The sequence below is a fragment of the Anas platyrhynchos genome, chromosome 1 (genome assembly GCF_047663525.1).
Source record: "Anas platyrhynchos isolate ZD024472 breed Pekin duck chromosome 1, IASCAAS_PekinDuck_T2T, whole genome shotgun sequence".
NCBI classification, from domain to species: Eukaryota; Metazoa; Chordata; class Aves; order Anseriformes; family Anatidae; genus Anas; species Anas platyrhynchos.
This window is the reverse complement of record NC_092587.1, coordinates 166,796,845-166,821,849: the sequence shown is the minus strand read 5'-3', so window position 1 is coordinate 166,821,849 and position 25,005 is coordinate 166,796,845. Positions and strand designations below refer to the sequence as shown.

General features: G+C 33.3%; 1 protein-coding gene across 1 annotated transcript in view; it reads right to left on the bottom strand.

Annotated features, from left to right (window-relative positions):
* KLHL1 (kelch like family member 1) overlaps positions 1 to 25,005 on the bottom strand; it is a 245,005-nt gene that overhangs the window by 56,128 nt on the left and 163,872 nt on the right. Inside the window, exons 6-7 of the mRNA XM_027472827.3 lie at positions 24,065 to 24,251; positions 2,684 to 2,908 (exon numbers count right to left, since the gene is read on the bottom strand). Coding sequence (XP_027328628.1) covers positions 2,684 to 2,908; positions 24,065 to 24,251 — 412 coding nt within the window. The remainder of the gene's footprint in view (positions 1 to 2,683; positions 2,909 to 24,064; positions 24,252 to 25,005) is intronic.

Sequence of the window (25,005 nt, the reverse complement as noted above, 5' to 3'; positions counted from 1 at the left end):
CCTGAACAGCTTTGCTTAAAATATAAAAGTATATTCTAAATCTATTGACCAAGAGCACCCATAGAAGTGTCAATCTTGAATCTTAAATTTTAAATCTTAAAGTTTTTGAACTGATTACAATAGCTTTTGGATCATGGCTCCAACTTGTCTTGGCACTGAGAAAAAATATCTCTCTATCAAGTTTTTCCTGCTTTCTTAATGCTTTTGTATGTAATAGCTCAAGTCACTGCATTTTTACCACTCTTTGGTAATAGCAATGAAAGTAATAGATTCTGTGAAATTCTGGAACACTCTATAAAAGACATTATATGTATTTCTGCAATGTTGTAATTAAATTTGGCATAGGAAACAATTTAAAACCACAGAGCTATTTAGTATTATGATGCCATTTGACATAGATTACCTTCAATACTTTTTATTCTAAGATTTGTGCACCATGCAGCAAAACTGCATTATGCCAGCCACTGTATGAATGCATGTTATGATGTGTGTCAAATGGCAGGAAAAAAAAGCAACTTGATTTTGTGCAACAATGATAGAGTACACTACAGCACTCGCTGCTAATTGTAACTCAGTGGAATGGATGTGATAACCTAATATGCCTTTCCCAATTCTGATTTTCTGGACTGTGGAGCAATTCTGTCAAACCAGATTATTTTAGCAAAACACATAATGGGCAACTCAGCTTTCTGTAACTTATATATTACATTCTGATTGGTTTATTCTATAGATTTTAAATTCCTTTCTTTATGAGAGAAAATCTCATCACAGAAAGAATAAAAATATATTTTTCAAACGCCAAAAAATGACTTATGTAATTGAATTAAAAAGTTATTATGTTTGTTTGCTTTTTTTTTTTTTTTTTTTTTTGTACCATAGGAATATGATATGCATGAAAGAAAGAGCACATTTTATATCAAGGAAACAGTACAGATTTCTTTTGCTTATTTTCAAAAGTGAGAGCAGACAAAAAAAACAAAACAAAACAAAAAAAAATAGCATATTTCTTTGAGTATCTTCAAATTCCATTCCACCGTCATCCAAAGCAAATATACAATCTGGCAAATAATGATAATGATGATAACAACAATTATGATAATAATGTTGAAAACAAGAACAACAACATGGCAGTTGTAGTTGAGATGTAGGATGGCTAATAACAACAAATGGTAATGATATTACTAACTGGTCAACACTGATCTTATTTTCTAGTTTTTGGTAGATTCCAGCAATTTCTCAGTAGGAAAATAGATACAATACTAAAGATTTCAACATAGCTAACACATTTCCCAGAAGTGTCAAAAACAAACAAACAATGAAATGAATGCCAAACTAGAAGTTAATCAACGATAAAGTCGTGGTTGAGGCGGCTTCCACTGCTACCAGTAATATTATACCATTATTTTGCGAAAAACAGGGACTCTTGACTTCAGGTAGTTAATATGTATTATATTTCATAGCATACCATGTTAAGTATTATGGGATATGTAGATTTTCATTTGCAACAGTTCCAATATATAACAAAAGATTTTTCTTTTAATCTGTCTTGATAAGGAATTTGTGCAAAAGGTAAAATAAAAGGTGTATGTACTGAATTAATTTTAATTCAACATTAGTAGTGTGTGGCATAATTCTATTGTCTTTCAGAAACTTGAAATTATATTAATTTAAATCTCATATCACTGAATATCCTTGGAAAATAAAATTGAACAATTTTTTACTATTAAGAAGTTAAAGTCAGGTCAATATAACAAAAATGTTAAAAGTATGCATGTGTATAGGGAAATTTTATTCTAATGTGTGACCCATTTCATTGCAAGAAAGATATTCAAAGTAGATATCATAAATTATATTTTAGAAATGTCTTTTTTTTTTCCTGCATTGAAAATAAATAGAGATGGCTAAAATAAACAGTTGTAGACAAATAAGGACAAGAAAAGAGTTTATCTTCATTTTAGATTCTGAAAATCAAGAAACCATATGGAAAGGAGAGTTCAGATATCAGATTTACCCTTCTGATCACTTCAGATCACTTCTATCAGGCAATTTTTGGTTTGTGGCTAGTAGAGTAAGTAGTAAAGAAAGACAGGAGAACAGGAATACAACACAGGCTGATTAATGCTGAGAGTGGTATGGATGATCCTTTAAAAAGCCTGACTGAAACTGGCTATGGGAAAATGTGCTCTATTGGTCATGATGGAACTATTGCTACAAATACTTTGTAAAGTCTGTCACTGACATAGTGTATATATTCTTCATATATTTTCTATCAGAGTGGATAAATAAAAACACATAATACTTTAAATATAATACTTTAAATGAAAGTCTATAACAACTTGATTGATAAACAAAGATATCTTTACCAACATTGTTGAAAGCAAGCCTGAATATTCTCACCAATCTGATCTGTGTAAGTTTCGGGCTTCTTTCCCTGTCCATCTTTTTTTTTTTTTTTTTTTTTTTTTTCCTTTTTTTTTTCCTAAGTATTCATACTTTGGTAAATAGTAAAAAAGTGTCTTAGACTTCTTTATATTTTTAGTGATCAAAGAAGAACAATGTAAGTCCTTATTGATTGCTACTGTTGAAAGTGTTGAGCGCTATCATAGCTTAAAAAAAATAAATTCTGCACTCTAAAATATGTATCTGAAAAATGTGTTATATTTTTTAAACTTTTTTTCCTTACCTAAACCATGCCTATGTGTTGACATTGGTGGTAACACAGTCCAAGCCTTTGTCTTTGGATTGTAACATTCGACGGTGTTTAACGTCTTTAAACCATCCCGGCCTCCAATGACAAACAGCTTGTCATCAATGACAGCAACACCAAACTGAAGCCTCCTGCCATTCATCACTCCAGCCTGGATCCATATATTTGTTCTGAGATCATATTTTTCAATAGTTGTAGCACCTGATAAGACAAAATAATAGGACAATGTATATAAAATTGGCTACTTTTTTTTTTTTTTCTAAAATGTTAAAGTAAAAACTTTAATGCAATTATCTGATTACTTACAACATTTGATAAGTATTTTACATTACTTTAGAAAGTGTAGTCCCAGGATTGTTATGGTTATTATTATCAGCATGAAAGTGGAAAAACAAACTGTACAAAAACTGTACAGAATCAATATATCAACATATAAGCCTGAATAAGTTTCCCCTAGCTTTATGGTTTTTTGTGTGTGTTTTTTGTTTGTTTGTGTTGTTTTTTTTTTTACAGTTCAGTGGTATAACTGTCTGAGATAACTAATCTTGCTACAATTCATCCCAATTTTTCAACAAGAGCAAAAAAATGCCTGTGAAATTATGTGGAATTTTCATCAAAGGTGAGGAGTTGTTTCAGTTTGGGTTTGGTGTTGTGGTGTTGTGTTTTTTTTTTTTAGGTACTCATCTGTTGAGTATTTTGCAGACATGTTTCTGCTGGATGTACAGAATGTTGTATTGAAAATCTCAAGCAAGACATTTAAAGAATGTTTCTATATGTAGCAAAAATATTTCCTTCTATACTTACTCATTTGATATATTTTCACAGATAAACTCAAAAGTTATAGAGAACATCATATATATAATAACTTAGGTAATAATGAAGCCTCAGTTTTTAAAAGTAACTTGCATGAAACATGCAAATATGAGATACAAAATTACATTTATTAACAAAACCAGAGAGATAACGGAAGCATAAAAACTTAACAAAATCACAGAAAGTGAATGGGCATTGTATCCCATTATTTGTAATCTGAGTTTACAAAACATTATTGTAAAGCATACCCACAAATATTTAAAGATATGACTTTAAATTAATCCATGATAGATATTTGATAATTCATGTGAACTGTTACTAGTGTTTTATTTTTACATAAACATAACAATGTTTTGTTTCCAAAGCTTAAATACCCCAACAGAAAGAATCAACATAATTATGCTATTGTATTGAGCTTTACCAACTAACTATTTAGATTATAATAAAAGGTAGAATTCCATTGGAAATAATTCTTTTATGATTCATTAATTCTTTGGAGCAGTAGAGCAATGAACCAAGTAGAAACAACCATAATGAAAGCAATGCTTTTTTTAATTGAACTAAAAAAGATATAATTTAAATTCAATTTATATTTAAGTGTAGCAGAGTAGCAATAATGTACAATTCAACTGGATATATTAAATCTCCTGCTAGTTTTATGAAGCCATACAATCTATGAACCAAATTTTACATTTGATTAACAGATACATGTTTATTTATCCTTTCATCCCTAAATTAAAACTGATCTGTGTAATTGTATTAATTTTGAGGTTTGAAAAAATAAAAATACAGATTCTTTGATACAGTTGTTTGGTGGTGCTGCAGGGCATATTATAGGATGGATATTAATAAAGTTACATTATAATACTTGAAAATTTTTATGTGCCAAATCTATTAATGTTAAAAGCAAATGACTTCTCTAATACCGTCTACTTCCATGATACAAAATTCAATTTAGAAGTTTTGTTATTCTGATTTAAGAAATTAGTACTAATACAACAAATGCAGTCTTTGAATTATGATAAACTATATATTTCCTAATATTGGTTAAATCTGAGTTTGGCATATTGCACTATTAAATTCTATACCGCAAATTTGCTAGATGTTTGAAATCAGTTTATCCAGGAAGGCAACCACCTCATCTAGGGAAAAAGAAAAGAAAACAAAACAACAACAACAACAATAACAAAAACACCAACAACTATCAAGATCTATTTTTGGTTTTGATTTTACTTTTGGTTCTGGAGTGCATTTTTGATGTTGATTTCCCAGTCTTGCACACTTACTTACATTGGCTCCTGTCACAGAACGTTCCTGAATAACTGGGTTCTATTTAGATGAAATCAAATTGAAGTATGTGTGCTAGTGATGTAACTCATGTGCTCCATTGATTCAGTCTTTTTGACCAGACAACTGCTCCAAAGTGGAACAGGTGGTACTGATCCTTTAAAATGTTCTCAAGTATTGGTAACATTCCAGACTGCAATCCATACAAGAATAGAAATACCTTCAAATTATGATAGTCCTGGTATGAAATCAGATCATGGATGAATAGGAGATTGAATCAGTTAAGATATTACAGGTATTTTGATGATAGAAATGCATGCTTTTTTTTTTTTTTTTTTTTTTCCTTTGGCTGAAGTATATTTCATATGATACAGCTTTATCTAAGACTGTGAAATTAAACAGAGTGAGTAGAAGACTATTGCCATCCCCTTAATCTTCCATTATGTCATATATTTATTTGAGTTTATTGTTATTTATTATTGGTTATTTATTATTACGTTTTTATTATTATTTATTATTATGTTATTTATTATTAATTAGCTATCCGTGCACAATATACAGAGCCATGAACTAAAACCTTAACAATTCCTTGCTGACTCTTTCGTTCCCAACAGAATTACAAAACCTCCTCTTTTTAACTTAAAAACAAAGACAAAAATGATCACCCCATTATCAAGTATTATTAGTGTTTTGAATGTGCTTTCTCAAATTTAATAGGGTATAAGGACACAAGCAAAATAGTTTTAATAAGAACTAAGCCACTCAGAATTGAAGTCATGAGACTACCCTTGGTTTAAAAATACACTGTAATAGAAGTAATGTTTAGCCTGGAAACATCCTTCAAGAGAAAGGTGGTGAAACCACTGAAAAATAACATCAACAGAGATTTTCAGATGCATTTAATTGGAGATTATAGAAACACACTAATCCTGCAACATAGTGGAACTGAATACATGAATTTAATTTTCTCTTTCAGCCTTACATCCATTCCTTAACTTTATCCTAGACAGACCCAATAAGAATTATACTGTTTACATTTTGAGTCTACTTCTTTTTATAATGTTTAGACTGTTCTTCATTCCAATATAAACTGAAAAGTACTGGAACTGGTTGGTCAAAAAACAAATAATCTTCTTCTACCATTACCCAGGAAGAAACCTAGGCTATTATTTCTGACAAAATCATAGATTCATAAAAGAAAAAGGATTTTCTTCACAGAGATGAGAAGACACAAACCCAAGCCTGACTGCAGAGGATACTTTAAGATGCATAAAGACTCCAGGAGCTCATTGCCAGATTCAACTCCAAATTAGGTTACATATTAGGCTGCTTTGGTGAGAAAAGCTGTAGGATTTGCTGTAATGCACCAGGACAGTCACCAGAGATTTTGCAGAGGCATGTGCCTCAGAGACCTTCTGAAAATCCTAATACACAGTACTTTGCCTCATTGCTGTGGAGGCTTTAGAAAAAAACATTTATCATCTTCGTCTTGTTCTCATACTATGTTAATGTTAGCTTTGGCCAACTGCTAGGAATATCCATCATTAATTCTCTGCATAATCCTGAACTCTTTGTCCTGCAAATCATTTTCCTGATGCTAATGCTTTTCCTGATGTCACTAGAAACTCAGAGTTTCTCTGGTCACATCCACATTGATGTATCTTCCACTTCTCTTCATGGTCCAGTCCCCTACTTGGATAAGAATTAGATGAATACCAGGTTCTTCTTTACCCTTAGCCTGCTCAACAAAACTTTCTTTCTAAAGGAAAGGAATCTAGGTTACAGATTGGAATTAAGTCATGAATTTTTCTAGCTAAGACTCTAATATTAGCTGCATTGGACCATGGCCACAGCATCCATCAGTTGCTGTAAAGACAGGCCTCTTGTATCCAGCAAGGCTCCGCAGTACTCTTGTCTTACTCTCAGGAAAAGGTTTCAAAGAAATAAGAACTACTTTGTGAATTGCAGTGTGTACTCCACTGTAGTAGAACACAGGACATTTGTCATGGTAAAGCCTGAGAGCAGGAAAGGAAATGTGAGGTGAAATGCAATGTCAGAAACAAGAGGTTTCAATCCATTCCAATCCTTCAGTTAGCATTAGTGACTAGCATTGCTACGGTTTCTTATCAGGTGAGGTTTCTTATGCGGGCAGGTGAGAACTTGAATGGAAGAATGAGTTCAAGTTAATTATCAACACATACCTATGTCTATGTATATTTTATAGACAGATACATATATTTTAAATACATGTATATACATGTATATGTTCTTGCTTATGTATATAAGATAGAGAAAATATAGAGGAGTATTTGTCTACACCTCTGCTTTAGAGATAGCTATATTAAATAATATAATAACAGGGAACATAAGAGTTTCTAAAAGAGAAGGTCATAAAGGCAATTTCTTTCTTCGACGTTTTTTTCTTCCCAAATTAGTAGTGCATGTTGGTGTGTGCTGCCTGAGAAACTAGAGTGACTAGAGGTATCAAAACAAGATGAATAGACAGAAAAGGAGTGATTCATCAAACCACCTAACTGATTGTTATAATCGAGCAGATCACTGTGACAAAACCTCATTGCACAAAGGATGAAGGTATGAAGGTATACTAATAGTGAAAAACAAGCTTATGCATATGATAGAATGCCAAGTCAAAGTCTTTGTCAGCATGGATGAAAGCATAACTTTTTCCTAAACAAACAAACAAAACCACACAAACACACAAAACAAACAAGCAAAACCACAACAACAAAAACAACTTTGGTTAATAAATTAGTGTATGTTCATAAACTACTATTTTCCTTTTAAAAGAGTAATGGAGCAGTAACCACAGATTGCAAGTATACTTACGTCAGTAAAATCAATGTAATGACTCAAGAAAAATAAGAGATATTGCATCTTTTTAATGTGAGAGACATTTCCCCATATTTATTCTGAATAATGGAAACCCATGAACTTAAGGGTGTCAGAAGTATTATATGTTTTATGTGATTATGCAGGTCAAAGTGATTATGATGAATATCTATCTTTACAGGAAGTAATCAGTAAGTAATTAAGAGTAAATTATGAGTCACATTAAACTTAACCTTTATATGTACTTCAATTTTTCATTCAAGTTCCATCTCTGTACTTGTCAGTAGAAAGTTGATGTAATTTTAGTCCATCATTTATCTTTAAATATGTTGCCTTTTTTAAAAAAAGCCTAAATTATGTTCTTGCCTCTGTTGTCATATCAATTACAATGCTTGCTCTCTACAAACTGATCAAATATTTATATGACTGGCAAAGAAGAAATGAGAAAGCCCCTTATGATATGAGAAACAGTCCCTTGTGATATGAGTCCCTTATGATATGAGATATCATTAAGTCCCTTATGATATGATGTGTATCATATGATACTTATGATATGATATGAGATATCAGAAAGAAAGAAGGAAACTGGAAACATTACAGAAACAGAGACAAAATAGAGTTTAAGTTGTCTAATCCTCATAAATGGTCCATAATTGTCTAACTAATGGTATATATTTTTTCTTTTTAGGCTTTTCAGAGCAACATTGTCCTGGTTTTGGCTTGAGTAATTTTCCTCTTCGTAGCTGGTATAGTGCTGTTTTGGATTTAGGATGAGAACAATGTTGAAAACACACCAATGTTTTAGAGATTTTAGGTGTTATAGAGTGGTGTTGTACTATGGAGACAAGGATTTTTTAGCTTCTCACACTGCCCTGCCAGTGAGGAGGCTGGGGGTGAAGGAGGAGCTGGGAGGGGACAGAATCAGGACAGCTGATCCAAACTGGCCAAAGAGATGTCCCATACCATATGGTCTGATGCTCAACAATAAAACTGGGGAGAGTTGGCCAGGGCTAGGGAGGGAACTGCCACAAATCAGCGTCTGGCTTGGCATTTGTTAGTAGGTGGTGAGCAAACGCATCGTGCATCACCTTTTTCCTGCATTCTTTTGTCATTATTATTATTATTATTTTCCCTTTATTTTCTGTACTATTAAACTGTCTTTATCTCAAACTAGATTTTTTTTTAACCATTTTTTCATTCAACTCTTTCCTCTAGGCTTTTGTGGGGGGTGGGGTAAGGGGTGAGTTGTGTGGTGCTTAGCTATCTGCTATGTTAAACCACAACAAATATATACATATATATATGTGTATATATATATATATACACATGTATATACATGTATATATATATATATATATACACACATATATATGTGTGTGTGTGTTTTCATATGGGTCTATTCATGCTATAGCTAAATAATCTAGGCATAATTTAGGTGATATATCACCTAAAGGTGATATATCACATATAGATATCACATAAAGGTGATACATATGTGACATATCACATATAAATATCACATAAAGGTGATAGTTCTGTTGAAGGCCTCATGGAGTTAAATCAAGCCTCTGTTCCTCAACCTCAGGAAGTTATGATTTTTTTAGATGCCACAGAAAACTGTCAGGAATAGAGGGAAAGAAATCAGCAGAGAGGAGAAGAAACATGAATAAGTAAATTCAACACTATTTTTAAGAGAAAAGAGAAATTCTAAACTGTGTTGAAGCTGCAGGGAACCAAAATACTCAATGAAGAGCTTATAGTTGAATTTATTCTGATAGGACTTTATTGTGTTAATAACGATGTGGTAGTGCATTATGTGTGACTGTGAACAGTCATACATTTATTACTTTTAAGTAAATAAAAAAAATAAATGCAGGATTTAAACAGCAGATTTCAGGGGCAGAAAAAACTATGGTATTAATCATGGTTACTGTGATAATATACAAAGAACTACTCACAGATACGTCCCACTGTGCTAGGCTCTGTAAAAATCCGTTGGAAAAAACAAACAAACAAACAAACAAACACTATATAGTACAAGATGAAAACCAGACAGACAAAAGTAGTAAGGTATATAAAAGTAATGTCATAACAGCATTTTTTTTTTCTTTATTCTGCAATCATATGTTTATTTTCTAGATTTAACTAGGTGAAGATAAATTAATTGGTAAAGGAATGGAAAAAGATAAAAACCCAGTAAGATGAAGGTGAGATGACTGGAAGAAAGTGATAGTAGAATCACAGCAGGAGTAAAGACACAAAGAAATAGGTAGAAGACTATTTTACACAATAAAAATAGGATGGTGACATTCCACACTGGATGCAGTATATTATGGAGTATTCTCTGAAGGGATGAAGTTTCTTGCTTTGTTCAATTTATTGGCTGTGTTTGATAACTAGGATGGATTCATTTTATCCTATCATTGGTGGGGAGGAACGCAGTTTCAAAGATGAAAATGCAAGTATCTGCAAATGCAGACACTTATGTAAGTTCCCATGGTAGTCCTTGGAGACCTGTTCAGTGCTGCCAAAAGATTCTACAACTGTTCTTTCTAAGAAATGTCAGTGTCAGCTCTGGATGAGAGCAACTGTTCTCTAGAAAACAGTTTGATTGGAAAAGACCTCTAAGATTACTTAGTCCAACCTTTAACCTTGCACTGCCAAGTCCACCGTTACACCTTGTCACTAAGTTCTACATCTACAGAGTTCTTGATGACATCCAGGGATGGTGACTTCCCTAGGCCACACAACCCTTTCAGTAATATTTTTCCTAATATCCAACCTAACTTTCCCTGGCACATCTTGAGGCAATTTCTTCTTGTCATATCACTTGGTCCCTGGGAGAAGAGACCGATTCAAACCTCACATTAGAAACCTTGCTATGTTCTACATGGCTATCTCACCTTTCTACCCATCTGTTCCTTCTCTGCCATAGACATTTTGTCTTTTGCCCCAGACTTGGGGGGGTGGAACTCATACATACATTACTTGTAATTTTTCATAGCACATTAGAAGGGAAAGTAGATATCAGGGGAGACAAATATGCAGACAGATAGAGTCAAAGATTTAATTGAGCGACAAAAGATGAGGGATAATAATACATAAGTGAGAAACATGTATTTGAGATGAAAGATATTAGATCATACAAGAAGGTAACACATTTCAACGTCCTTTTTGACTAGCTCTAGACAGCATTTTGATACATACACTTATGTTCACAGTCCCCATTCATAGATACCACTCTCTTATGTCCTGTAAATAGAGGCAAAATACTTCACCTAGAAATCCATTCTATGAAGTAGCCACTTACTGTGGCTGTTAATGTATTTTAAGAGCATTTTAACTCTTAACATTTTGATACCTACATCCATCTGAGGAATTCTGTTTTTCCTCTCTGTGCTTGGGTTTCCCTACAAATAAAAAGATATAATATTTTCATATAAAAAATGTAAGATGATAAAGATTAAGGTACTTTGGAACACTGTGAAAAGCAATGAATGATTACTTTTTACAACAGCAAAGACTTATTTAAAGTTCTGTGCCTGACATGTATTTAAGACCTGGGCTATTAAGACTATTGCTTTGCTGTGGTCTTTACAACCAGTCAGATTTCAGCAAGAAGCTGAGAAAAAAACAAATTAAGAGGATGCATCTATACTGCCAAATAACACAGCTCCCAGCTCACTGCTTGGTCCTGAATTATATTTCACACATATTTGAGCTTTATTAAGTTCTACTGGGATTGGTAAAACAAAAATGGAATAAACATCTGAGTGTATCTTTCACTTGATGGTCCACTCCTTTTTGGCAGAATGGATGGAAATGTAGCATGTTTTAATCTTTTCATCTTGCAGTAACTTATAAAAGGATCTTAATAGGCTTTCCAAGCTCAAGATCCTAAACAAAAATTCAAGCACCCCAAACCTGATCTAGTTGTCTTTGACACAGGTCTTACATTATTTCATTAAGTCTGAACAAGTGCATACATAAACAATAATAACACTGCAGGGCCATTAGGCTAGTTATGTGGTGTGGTATTGCATCCTTGAGTCACTCTTTGCCACCACATATGGAGGAACTATGGTGTATCTCCTGGACAGATGCATTTAGCAGAAAGATAGAAGGAACATTCTTCCCACTCACACTCACCATTTCTAAGGTGAGATCAATATTTAGAACCAAACAACTGATTTTAAATCACCTTGGTGTGGCACAGTGGAATGTTAGTCATTCAGGTAAATGTTTCTTTAGATGTTTCTAAGATGTTTCAGGCAGATGTTTCAGGTAGTAGATGTTTCTAAGAGTGTTGAGCAGAAGTTAGTAGCATAACAACCCAGCTGAGATCAGAAAGTCTTCTGTCTGCCATTACTAATGCAGAACCAACACCTAATTGAAACAAATTCCAAATTCTGCAAACTCAAAGAATTGAGAAATGTTGGCTAACACTGTCTACCCTAATCAACATAAGCTGTATTAAGAAGTCTTACCAATCTTCCAATCTTAAAAGACTGTCAACAACTACTTTTTTTTTTTTCTTTTTTTACTTTAGCTAAAATGAAGAAATTCTGACTAAATGTTTCAGAAAACTGGAAAATACAATCTCCTATGGGAGGATCAAAGAAAGCAGTTGTGATGATACTATATAATATATATATAAAATATATACTGTATATTTTTGGGGGGGAAATGGGAGATACAGGTTCAATGTGAAGATGTAAATACACTAAATATAGAAAAAAATAATAATTTCTGGTTGCAGTGTATGTGCTGATTATGCAGGGAAAGGCATATTTTTCTATAAAACACAGCATCTGGGATACCCCACTACAAGTAAAATAATCAAAGGCTCAAATTAAAATAATTTTTATATTAAAAGAATACAAGAGATTACATAAAATCTGTATTTTTCTATAGCTTACTTCACTTGGACAGACACGATTTATTACACTGTCATAAGATATGAAGCTTTTCAATAAAGAAAAACAAATGCACAGAACATCAAGGATCTTGTGATGAACATAGTCAGACAATTCCTCTTGCGCAAGCACATGCACAGACACATGCACAAACCCCTATTTTTCAGATGGACAGATTTCTAAGAAAGCCTGAGTTATTTCGGTGAGTAATACTGAAGACAGTATATGAAAAAGAGGTGAAACAGAACTAATTTAACAACTTCTATATGAATGTTAAAAAATATTGTGGCTATACCATGATTGTGGCAGCACAAATTATTTCAAATAAGTTAAAGATTTTTCTTTATGTTCTGAATACATTTCAACTTTTTTTTTTTTTTTTTTTTTTTTTTTTTAATTCTACATGTAGTCCAGCTGGTTAGTGGATAAAATTAGCTCTGTGTATATTGCACATATTTTCATGGGTGTTCTAAGTCCCAATTAATGAAGTTGTATGAAATAATAAGAGATCTCCAAAAAAAGAAAACTCTAGAAATGAAAGTACTGTAGTGGATCAGGATGGTTTTGTATGATTATCCAGCTGCTGCTGACAATTCGTTTATGTATGTGCTTCTCCCATCCAAGGATGATAAGAATAATTTACTACATCTCAAAAATTTACATTCATCTACAAATCAGTACACCATTGCACAACCCAGAATTCTATTTTTCATTTTAGTTACCATCTGAAAACTTCTAAAAGCAGGATGTAGTTTTGGTGAAATCTTTTGAAGTATCATTTCAGTTATGTATAAATGCACAAATGTTGGCATATATAAATTGGATATTTCTTCAGAAGTTGATACAGAAGTTGCCAACCACCCAACCCCAGAACAAAACAAACAAAAAAGCCAACACCATCCTTTGCATTCAGTGCAGACATTTTCACAAGAAAGATTCCTTTTTTCCTTTCTCATAGATAGAATATCAGTATTTAGAACTTTAAAGAAAGTTAGGATTTTTATATAAGATCATCACAAGATTATTTTTTTTCCTTGCAAGACTTTCTGCTGATTTTGCTATTATTAAAGCTGTTGCTGATGCATACTCTGACAATTTTGCTCAAGATTTAGAGAAGCTGCTATGAGTAGGTGGAAAATGATGACTTGATCTAGCGACCTGCAACAATACATTTTGAACTGAAAATATGGTTACTCAAGTGGAAAGAATGTGACCTAAAAAGGTTACTGAAGCAGATATCAAGAAGCTATTGGTAAAGAAAAAAATATACAGGAAACAGAACAGTCACTACTGTTCTCCTTAGTGATACCATAAAAGAATCTTTTAAAGCACTCCATATATATATAACTTGTACAAAGTATTTTTTACGTTTTTAGAGTAAATATATATATGTCATTATTATAATGATCCCACATCACCCCACTCCCTTTGTTCAGCAGCCCTGTGCATCACTCTTTCACTTCCCACCCCACTCCTTACTAGTTTAAAGCCCTATTTATGACATCAATCATCCTATTGGCTAAACTTCCATTTTCATCAAAGGATGAAAGTTAACTTCTCTGTGGTAACTTTGGCTCTTTCCTTGTATTTGAAGTTCTTCGAGCTTAAGAATAGATCTTTTCTGGTTCTTCTCTCTATTTCAAATTGTAGCTGAATTAGCAATTTCAGATGTTAACTACACCGAGAAAATGCCAGAAATTAAGTGATATAAAATAACTACCAAAAAAACTAGCAGACAGTTTTACAATCTGGATTTTTTCTATTTAGAAATGCACATGTAAATCAAAGTACTCTAGCGTTAAATGGCCTATGAGGCTGAATGTTCTGGAACACATTGATATTCACAGGAGTGAAAAGAAGCAAATAGTAATGTTAATACTTACATGAATTCTATGAGAAGGGAATTTTAGTTTGATTTATACATTTAATTAACTCATCAGTCATTAGCCTATGTAGTTCATAATCCTCTGGTGAAATAATTAACAAAGCCCCACCTTCACTCTACAATTATGCTATCATATTACTTAATGAATTATGATTCCTCTCTCCAGAATGTTGTGTTGCCATCTAAATGTAACACACATATATTTTTTTTAGGAATTCAAACAGTTTATTTCAGTTTCAAGGTATTGGGTGAATCAAACTAAACCCCATACTCCTATGGCAGTTTATCAGGCATATATCCAGTAATAAGTTCATGGAATATATTAAAATGACTGAAAATATGAATATACGCAACAGATAAACTAAGGTTCCTAAAATAAATTGAGAGAGAAAACTGCCCATTGAACAGCTGGTTATACCAATCTTTCTTTTTCATATGCCTCAAAGTTGTTCTTACAATACAATATACTATCATCAGGAGATATATGTATTTTTTAAAGTAATATAATTCAGTGGTATTTTAAAAATAATAATATTAGCATTCAAATGGAGAAAAATAATTTAAGTGAAAAAAATGAAAGAGAATAGTCAAGTAAATACACTTCATTCATCATTTGTCATAACAGAACGAGAGAAAAAAGGCCATTAAAATAACAAACAGAACACAAAATCAAACCAATAAGCTTCTAAGAAATAATTAGAAAAATATACAGTTACATCAGAAATTGAAGAATGGAGATTTATCTCCAGTAATGTACACTTTTTGTAGCACAAACTGAAATATTTAAATAAGATCTAATTAGTGAAATATTGCAACTGACCCAAATCTCCTCTGAAACAAACACTAGACATACAATACACAAAATACGCACTACATGGAAAAAAAATGATTCTGGAGGTCCCAGATATGTTTTTAATGTTGTAGTTACTTAGAATACTGGCTACTATGCTAAAGTCTCCTTCTCACAAAACAAATACGGCTATCTAACAAAAGCCACAATGAAAATTTGAAAACCTTTATGCTGTAAAAATACTTGATTTCCTACATGCATATCTGCTTCTGTAAGTGCTGTACACAGAACAGCAGCAACTGAATTGGAATGAAAGTACCAAAGGACAAAATGAAATTTCTGATTATATTTTGCATGTTATACCTTACTAGTGAAGACAGTGCTATAATGAGGTAAAAATATCAATCTTTTAGTACAAAGATATGCTGCATTTTATGCTAAGCATGATAAGCCTTCAGCCTGTGTGTCTGTTCAAGAGCTAATAGCTGATTATATTTATTTATTTATTTTAAATGTAAATTCAGATCTTCATTCTGAACAATCATGAGAGTTACTGTGTGGGTGTATGTTTTGGATTTTTGAGGTTGAATAATGCTAACAATATATCTAAGTGTATTCTTCCATAATCTATGCATTTCATAGAATCATAGAATCATAGAATATCCTAAGTTGGAAGGGACCCTTAAGGATCATCAAGTCCAACTCTTGACACCGCACAGGTCTACCCAAGTTCAGACCATGTGACTAAGTGCACAGTCCAATCTCTTCTTAAATTCAGTCAGGCTCGGTGCAGTGACCACTTCCCTGGGGAGCCTGTTCCAGTGTGCAACCACTCTCTCTGTGAAGAACCCTTTCCTGATGTCCAGCCTAAACTTCCCCTGCCTCAGCTTAACCCCGTTCCCGCGGGTCCTGTCGCTGGTGTTAATGGAGAAAAGGTCTCCTGCCTCTCGACACCCCCTTACGAGGAAGTTGTAGACTGCGATGAGGTCTCCCCTCAGCCTCCTCTTCTCCAGGCTGAACAGGCCCAGTGCCCTCAGCCGTTCCTCGTACGTCTTCCCCTCCAGGCCTTTCACCATCTTCGTAGCCCTCCTCTGGACACTCTCCAACAGTTTCATGTCCTTTTTATACTGTGGTGCCCAGAACTGCACACAGTATATTTCCACAAATATATCTCAATAAATAACATAGGAGTATCTCTGAAGAGCAAAATAATACAATATCTGAAGTACTGCTTCAGAAGGGTAATTAATATTTCTTTTTTTTTTTTTTTTTTCTGTCATTTTAAAACAGGGAATGGTAATCTTAAATTTGGTGGTCCTGGGTCCCCTACCATGACTATGAAAGCTATAATTAAGAAATGTAAGATTCTTATTCTTTCAGAATATACTTTTTAATAGATTTTTTTTAGATGTCAAAAGCTTCATATTTATTGCAGATAAATTATTTTTTCTGGCAGCAATATAAAGAAAAAAATGACAGTAAAGTTAACCTCCAAAGCCTTTCTTGGCACTCTGTTAGTGATGCAATCTGCGTATTGCAGGGCATTCCCACAGAACATTGACATATATGGTTATCTCCTACAGATTTCTGTATCTGCAGATACAAAATTCCACAGTGCTTTAACAAAATTCCTCTTAAGACATTCTAAATGATTTTCATGAAATCTTGCTTGATTTAATGCTGTTAATCAGTTCAAGAGAATAAGTTGTTTTCCTTTTTTTTTTTTTTGTGCATTAGATCAATAATGTATTTATTTTTAATTAGAATACTGTGTTTTAATGTTACTGATCTGTTTTCACCCTTACTGATTTTAATTATAAAGTGGCATATTAATTTTCTTAACATCAAAAACAATTTTAAACTTTTCAACATGTAATACTTTCCATCTTAGAGGCCGATACACCTACCTGAAAAAAGCTAGTACCATCAAAAACACACCAAGGAAACTGCAGACAGCAAATTCTCAGGTCTTATTGTATCTGCTCTGTAGAAAATGGTCATGACATGAAACTCAAGACAATACAGTCAAAAGATGCCTTTTCTCAGTAACAGTACAATTTCAAGAAATAAACTATATCTTTCTATGAGTCAGACTACCACTATTTAAAAGTTTCGTACAGCATGAAAGAAGACTGTGATCTACTATAATAATTCCTGAGTGACACTTATTGGTCAATAGTGGAAACTCTATGGAAAATATTTACAGAATTGCAGCCTCTAGTTATTGAATATGTAATATTTTTTATCACAGCTGTTCCTTTCTGAATAATAAGTTTAATTAAAATTATCATCAAAAGCAAATTTATTCAATAACAAAAAACGCTAGATGAATCTAGACTTTGACAGGGCAAAACATACAAGGACATCTCTATGAAAACACTACTTCCTGAAAAGTAATACAAAAAATAGTTCACTCATAATTGATGAATGGACCTCTGTTTAAAATAAGGAAATAATTGGATGTGAATTACTTAGATAAATTAGACATTTTCAGATGGACTAGTCTTAGAAAACACTTTCATTTGGTGTTAAAAGCAAAGGCAGAGGAACTCTGAGGTCTTCAAAGTTATTTTTGAGAACTACAGGAATTACAGGATTAACTTCAATTTCTCAAGAGTGATAGGAAAATATTAAACCGTGTTAAACAGGTATGTTCTGCAAGATGTGTGAAGTAATCTTTCAGGTTAAATCACTTCTGCAAAAGCCCTAGAGTGGGTTCTGTGACTTTTTCCTGCTCTGGCAGAGGGATTGGACTACACGATCTTTCAAGGTCCCTTCCAATCCCTAACATTCTGTTATTTTTTTGGTCTCTATTAACTGCAAGAAAGGCCTGATGGGAAAGCAATTAAAAGCCTGATGGAAGGAGGTGGATTAAATCATACTACCACTGCAGCAAGAAAGGGCTGAAAGGCACAGCTTAGCTGTTGTAAGATATTTTTTTTCTGCCAATACAAATAGTTAAGTTTTGGACTAGCTGAAGTTATCATTGGAAATACTTTAAAACTGATTTAGGTAGAAAGCTGCTTGGAATGTCATAGGCATCATTATTTTGCCATATCATCCTCCTGAGGTCCTTCAAGACTATGACTACATGATTCTTCAATTTAATGAAACAAATGTCCTCATAGAAAACATTTGGGTGAAAACAAACTAGCACTAAATGCATAAGATATTTATTTGGAGGATCAGAAAGGCCACATATAAAATCTTATCGATAAACTTAGTAGAATTGGAATAGTCCAGCATAAGAAAGACAGGGAAGTATTAGAACAAGTCCAGAGGAAGGCCACAAAAATGATCAAGGGGCTGGAGCACATCTCCTATGAAGACGGCTGAGGGAGTTGGGGTTGTTCAGCCTGAAGAACAGAAGGCTCCAGGGAGACCTTCCAGTACCTAAAGGGGTTCTACAGGAAAGCTGGGGAGGGACTCTGTCAGGAAGTGTAGGGATAGGATAAGGATTAACAGCTTTAAACTAAAAGAGCATTGCCCAGAGAAGCTGTGGATGGCCCATCCCTGGAGGTGTTCAAGGCTGGGTTGGATGGGTCCTTGAGCAACCTGGTCTAGTGGAAGGTGTCCTGCCCATGGAGGGGCGGGTTGGAACCAGATGATCTTTAGGGTTCCTTCCAACCCAAACCAATCTATAATTCTATGATTTTATGAACTGCAAAAGGGATGGGTCATTTCTTACTTTTCACTTTATCTTTTATGAACATCTACCTATTTCATGAGTAATAACAGCAAATTTATGTTCCTCATTCATGGGAGCAATTAATTTACCATTTCTCTACAAATATATTCTGCTTCACTATTGCTGAACACCTTTCAAAAAAGCTTAATGTATTAATACAATTAAGCTGCAACTCAAAATACAACAACAAAAACAACAACAAAACACTCAAACTTATCAATGTTTTCTGTGAAGGCCTTGAAGTGTCGTCCATATCTTCTGTCAGTCAGTCTCATAAAAATGTGTCTTTACCTTGAAAGCCTACTTCAAACTCTAGTAGCTAGAATTAATCTAGATCTTTACACTTGTAGAATCCTTCAAACTAGAGAGATATGACTAAGATTACTGTGAAATTGCTAAAGTTTTGGGGACACATGGTGCTCCCACCTCTGGGGCTGGAGGCTGAAGACCCCTACCTGCTCCAGGAGCTGATGCTGAGATCCTACTGGCTGCAGCAGCTGCCACCTCAGGGCAGAGCACCCAGACAGCAGCCTGACACCAGGAGCTGGCACCAGATTTCACTCAAACACAGAGGTCTCATCAGGAGCTGGCACTGAGCCCTTGCAGTGCTGAAACTTGGGGTAGGCAGCAAGATTATGTAGAGAGAATATTAGGAAAGGATTTAGTAAGAAGATAGGACAGACTGTAGTGATAAGGATTTCCTGGAGAAAAGGAGACTCAGGGGTGACCTTATTGCTCTTTACAGACACCTTAAAGGAGGCTGTAGTGAGGTAGGGGTTGGTCTGTTCTCCCACGTGCCTGGTGACAGGACAAGGGGGAATGGGCTTAAGTTGCGCCAAGGGAGTTTTAGGCTGGATGTTAGGAAGAACTTCTTTACCGAAAGGGTTGTTAGACATTGGAACAGGCTGCGCAGGGAAGTGGTGGAGTCACCATCCCTGGAAGTCTTTAAAAGACATTTAGATGTAGAGCTTAGGGATATGGTTTAGTGGGGACTGTCAGCGTTAGGTCAGAGGTTGGACTCGATGATCTTGAGGTCTCTTCCAACCTAGAAATTCTGTGATTCTGTGATTCTGTGGAACAGACTCAGACTGTCAAGCCAGACCAGCCAGTGTATAAATACATACATCTAGTACTTAACAAACATGTGACCTTGCATAAAACTTTTCTAAAAATATACCAAAGAGAAATATTCTGTAATTTAGTTTTGAACTCATTGGACTTTTTTTCTTTTCCGTTTTTTAAATAACATACTATGCGTTCTTAAGTAAATTTTGCTGTTTGTGTATTATACAAATACCTACAGGCATGTTCTGAAAATCAAGCTCAGTTACTTTACACTGAATATTGTGAATAAAATGCAACTAAGATGAATATAAGATACTTTCTCAAGATGGTTATATATATCAAATGAATGCTTAATAAATACTGTTGAATTATTTCTGTATGTGATGACAAAGTGGTTTCTAATCATTTCCAAAACTTGCAAAATGCTATGAAACAATTTTGATGGATTTTATTTTCTCTCTCTCTTTTTTTCTTTTTTTAAATGAATTTGCACTAATCTGAACATGAAGAAGTTATAGGCATCTTGAACATATATATAACCTGAACATTTTCAAGTTATAGGCATCTCAAGCACAAATTTTAGAGACCAACAAGAATGAACTAAGAGGAAAGATGCAATGCTTTCTCTATTTCTGTCTTAATTTACAGTATTTCCAGTAGACTCCTAAAGAATTGAAAACATCAATATTTCTTTCTGTATTTGTTTCTGTATTTAATGTGTGCTTCTATGAGAATGAAAAAATTAAAATTAAAATTAAAATTAAAATTAATGAGGTGCAAGCAAGTGTGTTGTGAGAAGTCTTGACAAAAACTTGATAACAATTAAAAACAACAAAAACAACAGAAAAACTTAGAAGATAAACAAAAAGAGTAACTTCATAGAACAATGTTAAATTACATTCCTGTGTAATTATGATAATTATTATCATATTATATATGATAATATGTAATAAACAACATTTGCAGAAACACATTTGTAAAGAGAAAGTATTATTACAAATTATTGAAAGCTATTACAGAAAAGACAAAATTTGCAACATGGAATTTTAAGCAGCAGTAACTAGAAATCAAAACTTTGCATTTTTGTTATTGCTGTAGTGAAAGCAGAGATCTTTAAAAAAAATAATAATAATAATTAAAGGACTTCTAATATGGTTTGATATAGACTAATGTTGCACTTATTAGACCTATTACCCTCAGAGCAATTTTTCTGATAGATTTTGTATCTAATCACAAGATTAAAGAAAGATACACATTTAATATCAGTGTTTCAGTAAATCACCTTTGCCCTCTCTGTTAATGACCGGTATAATGGAAAACATTCTAGCTGAAGTATTATCTTCTTTTCTTCTTCTTCTTCTCTTCCCTTCTCTTCAATACAACACTGTCCAATTGTTTATACTGATCTCCTATTGCTGTGGAAGTGTATTCTCCCCATCTTAATTTTCCATTGTACTAATCAAGACAGATTGTAAAGATTGTGTTTTACCACACAGCTTTTGTTCTGCATTTGGGATTGCTAGACTGATGTAAAAAGTCAGTGGTTTTCCATTCTCAGAAATTGTTAATCATCACTTCATGAATTTACTCATTTATTTCAGTCTATCATCCTCCTTTATATAGTAGACAGCTTTTGTCTACTACTAGATGATTAAATCCTGCTAATTCAAATTACAGGAGTTAGTATGACTATATGAATGGGTAAGGTGAAGAGAATATTGTCAGAAGCTTATATCTTATTCATCATTCTATTAATGTAACCACATAGAGACAATCTTATTCTTAGTTTCTTATATATATATATGTCTTTTAAATTAAATGAATAAGTAAACAACAGTGGGTAGAAACAGAGATTGAAATGAGGTTTGGGGAGTTTAGGGATTTAAAATTATGAAATTCTCTAACCTTGCTCCATTTAATTCTATCCAGTTAGTACTATGCTGCATTAACTTTTCACATCAAGCACAATTCCAGTCACTGTCTGCTGGAGTTTAATTATCACTTCTTTTTTATATGGAAAGGAGAATAATTATAGAAGATATTTCAAAACAAACTTACTTTAGCATGGTATGCTACTTTTTACGTAATGGGCCATATAAACTTCAAATACTTTCACAATACCAGCATTTACCCACTGCTTTATACACTAGCTACTAAATTGCTAATTTGCTTAGCTCATCTCCATCTTATATGTAACAGTTTTGTATTTAGTAGCAAACACCAGCAAGCATTAAAAATAAATCATTGTGAATAATAGTAATCCAAGTCAGCATTTCAATGGAAAAAGTTGTAGAGAAAAAAAAAAAAAAAAAAACAAAAAAAAAACACATTAGTGAGGACAGGTAATACAGCATTAGTTTCGTATCATGACATAAAGAGGGGTGCTTTATGAACTCCCAGTATTTCTTCAAAATATGCAAACAGTGCTCTGATTTTCTGAACAGATGTGGGAATCAAGGCTCATGGGGCCTAAAATTTAGTTATGCACATGGCAGCATCACATGCGAGAGAAGAATGAGGTGAACAGATATAAGTCGATGCTGCATGGCTGCAGAGCTATCAGAAACACATTACACCCACTCTAAAAGTCTTCTGTGCAGATGCAGCTCTGCTATATCAGGCCCCTTCTCAAAACTTTTTTTTTTTAATCTGTTGTAAATGAATATACGACCTAGTACTTCTGTTTTAAGTCAGAGTCCATAACAGAGGTCTGAATGTCTGTTGTGCTGTGTTCTCACCTCCAGCTACAGAAATAAACCACTTCAGGTTACTTGCTTGATCTGAATCTGCAAAACAGATTGTGATTCTGTAATGGATGCTAAACTTTTGCTGTCTTCCTAAATATTTTTATATTTGATTTGCTATATGAACCAGAAACAGATATGTACTGTAACCGGAAAGAAATACAGCTGCACCTAAACTGGGTTTATGGTCATTCCCAGTACCTGACAGTACCTGAATACTTAAGGTGTTCACAGCCATTTGTCCTAAATAAGAGGAAAATTGTATTTCAGGCATTTTTTGATCTAAAGGCATGCCTAACAAAGGCATGCATAGCTGCACAAACATTTATAAATGTTTAAAGGTCAAAAATAATCTGTGGATATAGTATGTATATATAGAAGTATTAGTTCTTTTCTCAACATTTTTCTATTCTCCCAACATTTCTTTTACACACAAGCAGAGACGTCGTACATCTTTCCCATTTTTTGAGAACAGTATTTTAGATTAGAACTTATGCTTCTGAAGTCATATTATTCAGTCTGAATACTGACAACAAATGTAAGATATTGTGGAATTGTTAGTAAATTTCGAGGAAAGCTAATAATGAGAACCTTTACAGATACATAGGCTTGTTTATATATAGTGTTTTTTTTTTTTATTTCAAATATTTTATTTTATTTAATAAATCAGTGAATTGGATTTCTTTGCCAGATATAAAAGCACATCATCATAATTCCAATTCACAATAAATAAAGACAAAATACCTTGATAATATTTCTATTGCTTCCTACCTTTTAAACCAGTAAAATGGGATAATTCCACCCTCCTTTAGCTGTTGAGAAAGTCATAATCTACTAAAGCTAGTTGTCTGGATTTTTTTTCTAAAGAAATATTTTTTTGGCATCAGAAGAGCATGACTCATCCAAAAGACTTCAGACAACTATTTAATGACGGAATACACTGTACATAAAACTGCCTTGTTTATCGATTAGAAAAGGTGCCTGCACATTTGACTTATAAATGAAACAGAATTTCTAGAAAGCTAAAACAAAGTAATTTAATCTCACTAGAGATACTTTGTATAAATTCTTCCTGGAAATCTTAATAATTTTGAACAAAGAATGAACTCAAATCTCAGTTTCTGTGCTCTAACAGCATTACATTTTTCTTAGAATATCATTGGAGTTTATTTGGACCAAAAGTCTTGGCAGCTTTTCTGGATAGACTTGGGTCTTGGCAGCAATTCTTGATTGACTTACATATTCATCCTTATTCAATATTCATTATTTTCTAATGAAGAAAATACAAAATATGTTTATAAATGGATATTCTTTAATACCTTTGTTGTTATCCATTCCTCCAACAGCATAAAGTGTGCCAACTGTAGATTTTCTAGGTTTCGTTCTTGGACTTTGCATGAGAGTTCTTCTCTCTGGTAAAAGATGGTATTTCATGGCTTCCAGAATAAGCTTCTGGCATTCTAGGTCATCCTTAAAAAGTGCATGGTTTTCTAGGTCAGCCAGTATCTGTGAATGACAAGATTATCAATAAAAAATGTTGTCATATTCCTAGGAAAGCAATACTATTCAATAAGATATCACAAAACTGATGTCATAAATTTATGACTTCAGTGTGGAATACAGGCTTTTGCAGGATCCTTTTTGCAGGAAGAGGGCCAGGAAAGTAAATATTTAATTGATTTTGAAAAGACTCCAAGCAACTTTTAGATTATCTCACCATCCCTCAAGACTACAATCTGTCTCTTACTGAAGCCACTGAAGAAAATTAAGTATTCTTTTGTAGGCTACAGCCTTACTTATTTTAATGGTTTCCAACATTTCTGGATTTGATAGGATCCAGGAGGCATCTCTTTGTAAGCATCCTGAACGTGCAGTCACATAACACCATTATACAGTATTTTATGTATTTTACTTTCCAGGAACATCCCTTATTTCTAATAAAATAAAATAAAATAAAAAACACAATCAAACAAACAAAATGCTAGTGCAAGTTTTTCATTTATTGATTTGCTGTATTATTGGAAAAAATAAGGATTAATAATCCAGATCATGTGACCATCTTTGTAATTGGTGTAAAAGCTATTAGTAGTATAGTTACTATAGTTACTATAGTTACTAGCTATTAGTAGCGCAGTTACTGAATACAGCTGAAAGAACATTCTATTATATTTCCAAGAAATTGTAAATGTTAAATGTTGAATTTACTTGCCTGTATTGACATACCTAGTAGCATTTGAAATGCTATGCATCACGGTTGCAG